Source organism: Propithecus coquereli, unplaced genomic scaffold (assembly GCF_000956105.1).
Source record: "Propithecus coquereli isolate 6110/MARCELLA unplaced genomic scaffold, Pcoq_1.0 Scaffold115, whole genome shotgun sequence".
Taxonomy (NCBI): Eukaryota; Metazoa; Chordata; class Mammalia; order Primates; family Indriidae; genus Propithecus; species Propithecus coquereli.
The window spans coordinates 1,665,946-1,674,350 of record NW_012135525.1 but is presented as its reverse complement, the minus strand read 5'-3'; the positions used below and the strand labels follow the sequence as shown (position 1 = coordinate 1,674,350).

At 39.0% G+C, this 8,405-nt stretch overlaps 1 protein-coding gene across 2 annotated transcripts in view; it reads left to right on the top strand.

Annotated features, from left to right (window-relative positions):
- NRBF2 (nuclear receptor binding factor 2) overlaps positions 1-5,633 on the top strand; it is a 15,661-nt gene extending 10,028 nt beyond the window's left edge. For both annotated transcript variants that reach the window (XM_012657702.1, XM_012657707.1), the window contains 2 exons: positions 2,463-2,503; positions 4,122-5,633. In XM_012657702.1, coding sequence (XP_012513156.1) covers positions 2,463-2,503; positions 4,122-4,832 — 752 coding nt within the window. In that variant the 3' untranslated portion in view covers positions 4,833-5,633. The remainder of the gene's footprint in view (positions 1-2,462; positions 2,504-4,121) is intronic.
- Positions 5,634-8,405: the final 2,772 nt, after the last annotated feature.

Sequence of the window (8,405 nt, the reverse complement as noted above, 5' to 3'; positions counted from 1 at the left end):
AAAAAAAAAAAAAAAAAGCTTAAATGAGAAGTTAATAACAGCCATTGATAATACTTAGAATTCAAAATGAACATTTCAGAAGATGAGCAGACCTCTCATCTTCAGTGTATATACAGTAAATACAGTTATTTTACATGTATTTGATCAACATTTTGGTTAAAAGCAAATCTTAACCTGGGCCTTCCTGTGAAACTGTGGTAACATGAAAATGATTCTAGTGCAGAGCAGTCTTTATCATGTAGAGGTGATGTTTTGCTGCACATTATGTGCTTTGGTAGTAGTTTAATGGAGACCTGATAGAATAGTAATTGGTTATTATTTTGAGAAATAATAAGTTCTTCAGGTTTCCTTAGTTCCTTTTCCCCATGATTTACTTAATCTCTACTTTGAATTTTAGCCTTGTGTCATAATTGAAGGAAGCAGTTTAACCAAAATTGTTAGATTTTTCTGAGATAGATATTCCCTTCCTAAACTTTGTCTTGGTAGGCATTTGTTCCTATATGAATCTGTGGAGCAAATCCATGACCATGCAATCAGATACTAAAAATTTTTTTTCTTTTAAAATAACTTAAAAAAAAAAAGCCCCAGTTGTAAGATTTAAATGTGGGAAATACTTTAAATGACAGTGTGATTCTTTGTTGAATTATTTGTGCTTTGGCGTATCCTTGGGTAACCTTTTCTGTCATGTTATACAGTTTCAGTGTTCTACAAAGGGAGATGTTTCAGTTGGTTTAAACTTGGTTTTGTGAAAACTGTTCTGTTTGTTAGAAAAGTGCATTTAAAACAAACTATAGTTCAGACAGACATGTATGTAGGCAAGATGGGAAGGATATCTAAGAACATTCCTGCATACTGTATCAGAGCAATAGCAGAGCAGACAGAATGTCCCAACAGATTTAAACATGAACAAGAGGAAAGAAATAGTATGCAGCTATACAGACTTAGTACACAAATAAAAGACAAGAACAAGAGGGAAAAAATGTAAGTATGGTAAATATGGTTGGAACAAAGACTATTTTACCAACTGTATGTTTTTTCTTTCTTGGAGCATCTAATTTATATCTCAAGGACTGTGGTAGATCCAAGGAGACAACAATTCTAAGTCATGAAATCAGAAAAATCATTAAAATGTTTGGATTAAGAGTAGACAGAAAGCAGTGCTTTGTGGTATCTGTAAAAAGGCAAAAAAGGAACTTAATGTAGGAATGAAAGTTGCCAAAAAAGTTTATAGTAAGCAAGAGATAAAAAACGGAGATTGTGCATGATTTATTATTAATAATACAGTACTTGTTATTTATATCTCATCTTGTTCCAGAAAGGATATAAAGTGTCTTACAGAGGAATATAACAATGAAATACAGAATGTAATTAAGAATTGGTAGATGAGGAAATCTATAGAAAGGTAAAATGGGAAAGGACTGAGAGTATAGTTCACAAAATGTACCGTGAGTTCTTGCATATTTATAGAAGGAGAACTTGCCTTAAGCTTTCTAACAGTCAGCCCAAAGAAGAAAAGTAAGGATTTTTACATTGGCTATTTGAATTCAAACAAATTAAATCACTCAGGATCTGATCCTAAGATGACAGAAAAGTTTGTCAAAGGTCTTCATAAATGACATTTTCTGTCCTCATTAACTTTCTTACGGTAAATAGACTATGTCAACAAGTTCTTAGAGTTTTTAACTACCAATTTGTAGTAGGCTGATGGCATAGCTCATTAAAAGTGGTTCTGTAGGAGGCCAAAATGATATAGTCCAGGTATTCAGATGGATAAAAAGTCATTGGTAATCTCTTGATATTTTTGTGAACATAATGAGTAATAGGGTTTTGTTAGGTTCTTGTTTAATTTTAATCTTCCCTATACCTATTTTTGTGATTAGGCTATCTTCAGGTTTTTTGGTTTTTATTTTTTGGTTGTTTTTGAAACAGTCTCCCTTTGTCGCTGGGCTAGAGTAAAGTGGCATCATCATAGCTCACTGCAACCTCAGACTCCTGGGCTCAAGTGATCCTCCCAAGTAGCTGGGACTATAGGTGCGTGCCACCACGCCTGGATAATTTTTCTATTTCTTAGTAGAGACAGGGTCTCGCTCTTGTTCAGGCTGATCTAGATCGAACTCCTGAGCTCAAGTGATCCTCCTGCCTCAGCCTCCCAGAGGGCTAGGATTACAGGCATGAGTCACCGTGCCTGGCCCATCTTCATTTTAATTGTAAAATCTACAGGGGGTAAAGAACAAAACCTTCAAGATGGGGAAGGGAATATTTAGATTTCATTACCACTGACATCTTTTTTTGGAGAGGTTAAGAATCCTGTCCTTTTTTTTTTTTTACTCTCAAGTTATAGGAGAATCGCTTTTAAGACCAGTTCTTTTGTCATATAAGGAATATTGAAACTCTTCCTTTTATCTGTTAATTATAAAATGAAGATACTTATATTTTAGTGTGCCTCTTTTTTTTTTTACCAGCATATCTTTCCGAAGCCATGAAGCTGACACAATCTGAGCAGGTGAGACATGTTCTTAATATTTGCAACAAGGGTTAGAAAGATTTTCTTGTAGAGACTTTTGAATTATGTATAAAATAAAGCATTGTGCCCCTTTCAAAACACTCTAGTCAAAAATATATTAAATAGGCAAGATAAAAGTGCTTCAAGAAGGAAATTAAAACTAAACGAACTGTATGGATGTCCCAGACATGGCATGAGGAAACTTCCAGCATTTTTCCTAGTGGTTACAGATCTCAGATCACCAGATTTATCTTTAGAGACCCTCTTAGGACCTTTCCGGATCATTAGCTCATATTCGACCATTAGCTCACACAGCTGGACTATGCTTTGCTTGTTAAAGATAGTTTAAAAATTGCGTTCTATGTTTGGGAGGGCTTGCCTCGTTTTTAAAAATGCCTTTATCCAAACATTTCTTTTTTTTTTGGTTTTTACTTTTTATTGACAATTGTTTGAACCATACACTACATATAGATTCGTTGAGTTGAAGGTGTACTTACAATGACACTTCATGGCAACAGTAATATCTATATTGATTCTCAATTTGCTAGAAAAATCCTTATCTACTTCATATTCATACTTCATCCATGTATCTTGATATACTGAGAATTCCATAATGGCTAATAAAGCCATAGTGGTAAGTGCTATTAGAGAAACTGTACCCCCATTGGCTGAAGTCTCCACATAGCTGTCAGGAACCTTCGGAAAAGCATCCGACTCTTTCACCAAACTTAAGGTTTTTTTCCGATTCAGTCGCCTCATCTTTGGGTAAACCTTCCTCTTCCTTCATATGGTCATGCTTGTGTTACGGTCCCAGCCGACCGCCACGTTTCACAGAAGCCCGGGTCGCCCGAGCTATCCAAACATTTCTTGATTATAAAAGAGGCAGGTACCTAGGAGATACTCAGTAAATATTTGTGTGACTGAATTAAAGATACCATTTCTGTGAGGGATGTCAGTAGCAGGAAAAAGCTCCTCAAACTGAACCAAGGGAACTTAAAAGTTGTGTTGTATTCTTTATGCTTCCTTTGACAATATAGAACCTGGTTATACAACACAGGTGTGCATTGAGCCTTCTAAACACCCTAGTAATAGGAAGACTTTTTTTTATCTTTTTGGAGACTATGGGATTTTGCTCTGTTGCCCAGGCTGGAGCGCAGAGATCCAATCATGGCCCACTGCAGCCCTGAACTCCTAGCCTCAAGCGATCTCGCCTCAGCCTCCCAAAGTGCTGGGATTACAGGTGTGAGCCACGGAGCCTGGCCAAGACTTTCTTTTCAACTATTTGTAGAGATAACGTGTCTAAAGAGGGAAAATTTCTATTTTTGAATACAAATGGCATTTGCAGATGGAGTAAGGCACATTTAGCGTGTTGATTGAGTATAGGAGTTTTGACTTTCTGAATGAATAGTGTTTTGTTTATGAATAAAAGTTTTAGCTTAAGACCTAGTTATTTTGAAAAATTTTTGAGGTTTCATTGAATGCAAACATGGTATATAAATTCTAAGTGTTACTGAGTTGCTCAGAAAGGAGGGTCCTTGGAGTAGTATATATTGGATATTACTAAAGAGACTTAAAATAGTAAATGCTTAAAATTGTGTCTTTCTTTCTGTGTTAATAGGCTCATTTATCACTGGAATTGCAAAGGGATAGCCACATGAAACAGCTCCTCCTCATCCAGGAGAGGTGGAAAAGGGCAAAGCGTGAGGAAAGATTGAAAGCTCAGCAGAACACAGACAAGGATGTAGCTACCCATCTTCAGGCATCTCACAAACCCTCTGCTGAGGACACAGAGGGCCAGAGCCCCCTTCTTTCTCAGAAGTACAGCCCTTCCAGAGAGAAACACCTGCCTGAAATTCAGGGGATCTTTGACAGGGATCCAGACACGCTACTGTTTTTACTTCAGCAGAAGAGTGAGCCAACAGAGCCATGTATTGGAAGCAAAGCCCCAAAAGATGATAAAACAATTATAGAGGAGCAGGCAACCAAAATTGCAGATTTGAAGAGGCACGTGGAGTTCCTTGTGGCTGAGAATGAAAGATTAAGGAAAGAAAATAAACAACTAAAGGCTGAAAAGGCCAGACTACTAAAAGGTCCCACAGAAAAGGAGCTGGATGTAGATGCTGATTTTGTAGAAAAGTCAGAGTTATGGAGCTTGCCACCACATTCAGAAACTGCTACAGCCTCTTCAACCTGGCAGAAGTTTGCAGCAAATACCGGGAAAGCCAAGGACATTCCAATACCAAATCTTCCTCCCTTGGATTTTCCATCTCCAGAACTTCCCCTTATGGATCTCTCTGAGGATATTCTGAAAGGACTTATGAATAATTAAAATGGAAGGTCACAGAAGAGGAAATAATACAGTAATACAGTTAAGCAAAAAAAGGGAAAACCATATACGAGGGTAATCCCGGAAATGCTTCATCATCTGGCATACTGTGGGAGAAGAGGCATTGCCAGGACTTGGGAAACAGTCACTGTGAAATATGTCGCATATCTGATTCACTGACTCGAGCTAATGATTCCGACTTGGCAAGACACTAAACTCTTGGAGGTTCAGTTTCTCCTGATACAAAACCAAATGGCTACTTGGAATAATTTTTCAAACAACAATTATTTTTCTTATCTTCAGGGTTAAAATATACAAAAGTATGTTATGTGTAATTAATCTATAATGCCATAAATGATAATGTAAAACCTAAATAATATGGTGGCCTGATGGACTGCCTTATATTTGAAACATGCTTTTTATCATGCGTTGACTGTATGCATTTCGTTATGCACATTTTGTTTGTTTAAATAAGGTGTGTAAAATACACACCTTTCTAGATGAAACTATATGTGCCACACTTTGCACTACTCATAACATAATGATAACCTCAAGACTATCAGGAGAAATATTTAAATTTCCATTTTACGAAATGAACCAAATTATTAGTTATGCTTTTTAAAACAAATTACCAGTTTACATAATTAATCAGGGTGCATTTTAAGTTCTAACTTTGTTTTTTGTATAATGCATCATTTGAAAATACCAAGGAAATGTCCTTTGTTTTTAATGATGCATGAGCGGAAGTAATGCTAGTTGGCAGTATTTGATTGTAAGAAATCAATAAAGTAATTGTGTTTTATACCTTTGTTGAATGTGGTTGATAGTTAAAAAGCAAGGCACCGAATGGCCTTGTCTCTGTGTTGTAAACTTTGACTATGAATGTGCACAGATGCAGTCACATGATTACTTTGGTGTGTCAAGGATTCTTTTCCAGTGTTTTGTAGTCCGTTTCCCCTACAATGAGGGTGAAAAAGAGTACAGAAGTTCCTGAGGCTTAAAAGTGTTCCCAACCTTTTTCTTGACCTCACACATGGCAGCTGTCCCTGGGTAATCTGCCACCCAGTCAGAGCACAGTGGATAGGTAAGCACTGCTTTGGCATTCTCTCTGCCGAGTTGGATAATGTTGGAGGAGAGGGAAGGGGAAGGGGAAGAGGAGAACATAAGCAGAGCATTCAGGCACAAGCCACTAGGTGTGTTTAAAGCAGGGACTTGCTGTGTGGAATTATGGGAGTAAGAGAAATATACTGCTTCTGAGGGAATGGAAGGCAATTGGGTTGAGGGGGTGAGGTTGGGCTCACACATTCACTGATGAAACTAGTAGAGGAAGGAAGGGCTGAAGTGACCATGCAGGAGCCATTTTTTCCTGTTTCATCTTGCAGATGAAACAAAAACTACCCTCTTAAAATAACCTTTTTTTTTTTTTTTTTTTGAGACAGTCTCACTTGGCCACTAGCGTGCGGTGGCGTCATCCTAGCTCACTGCAACCTGAGACTCCTGGGCTCAAGCGATCCTCCTGCCTCAGCCTCCTGAGTAGCTGGAACTGCAGACTGGCCACCATGCCCCGCTAATTTTTTCTATTTTTAGTAGAGATGGGAGTCTCACTCTTGCTCAGGCTGGCCTCAAGCAATCCTCCCGCCTTGACCTCCAGAGTGCTAGGATTCCAGATGCGAGTCACCACACCCAGTCTTTAAAATATCTTAATAGAATTATATACTCTCTTAAAAGTTGGTACTTGATTTGTTCATGTCAGTGGTTTAATATCCCAAACTCTGAGGACATTTTACTTGCCTGAACTTTCTCATAAAACTTGAAATTGAAGTTTGTGCCAAAAGTAAACTAGAGTTACGTGTTGCTTAACAACGGATATGTTGTGAGAAACGCATCATTAGGCGATTTCCTAGCATGTGCTTGGACAAACCTAGATGGTACAGCCTACTACACACCTAGGCTACGTGGTACAGGCTGTTGCTCCCAGGCTACTAACCTGTATGGCATGTTACTGTGCTGAGTAGGCAATTCTAACCCAATGGGAAGTACTTTTGTGGTACGATATAATCTTAGGAGACCACTGTCATACATGATCCTTCATTGACCGAAATGTTATGCGGTGCATGACTTTTAGCTTTGCCATTTCTCTAAAAAATGAGCTTTATGTCCGACATGAACACTTTCTAAATCACCCTTCTTTTCTACCACCCCTTCCCTCTTCCACTGCCCTTCCCTCCTGTTACTTGTAGCAATTTGGTATGTATTTCCTAGGACCCTTTTCTGTGCATTTCCACTAACAAATGTATATTCATTTGGACTAATTTTACTTTTGTCTTTGAAACTCTTATTTGCATTATATAAATACTCCCATCTAATCTGGTTCTTAAGTTTTGTCTTAGAGTCCTACTAGCATGCATGTGCCTTTTGACCAGAACGGTGTGGTACCTTTGCAGCATCCTAGCAGAATGTCTTCCATACACTAGATGGTAAAAAAACAAAAAAAACCCAAAACGCCGCTTGGGTTATTCATTCTTAGGATCTGCTTTTTAATGCTTGGTAGGTACTTTTTTGTTTTAATATATTTTGGATGTCACAATTTTTAGGGCTGTTAAGCCATGTTATTTCATATATAAACAGACTGAGGCCGAGAGGGTTATGAGTTCTGTGAAGCTGTGTACCAGACTGGGAGCAGAGCCAAGAGCAAGGCAAGTTCTGACTAGCAGACTGTGCCGGTTTACCGGGCCACATGCGCTGAGTTGTCTAGTTTTCCTTCTGTGGCCAAGGAACCTGGTTATCCAAACTTCACTCATGTACACAGTATACCACTGTACCTCTGCTCCTCTCTGCTTCCCAAGGAGGGGTTGGAGACTATAATATTGTGATTTATAAGAAGAAAAATATTTTACTCTTTGTCCCTGGTTCCTGGCACAGAGCTCCTAAGACCTTTGTAATTTCCTTGGTGATGGAAGTGTCTTTTGTTCTAATGAGGCAAATCTTGGTGTGCCTCTGGATGGAGGCTTGGTTTTTCACTCGAAAAACCAAGTCATGATTAGAAGCTTGGAACTTGCATCCCCACACCCGATCCTTCGGGAAGAGGCGAGGGTCTGCAGATTGAGTTAACGAGTGATCGTGCCTATGTGAGGAAGCCTCCGTAAAAATCCCCCAGCTATAGGGTTCAGAGCAGAGAGCTTCCAGATCGCGGAGCATGTGGAAGATGGCATGGCCCGAGAGGACATGGAATCACCGTGCCCCTATGTATCTCCCCCATCTAATTATTCCTGAGTTGTAGCCTTTTATAATAAATGGTTAAACGTGGTTCCCTGAGCCATTCTAGCAAACGATGGAACCCAAAGAGGGGTGTTGTGTGAAGCTTCGATTTACAACTGGTAAGGTCAGAAGCACAGGTCAAACCTGGGACGTGTAATTCGGTCTGAAGTGGCAGCAGTCTTGTATCTGACTAGGTGGATGGTGTCAGAATCGAGTTAAATTCTAGGACACCCAGTTGGTATCCACCGGAGAACTGATGTGTGGGTGCAACACGGCTGGTGTCAGAATGAAGTACTGAGAAGGTGAGTTGAGAGAGGA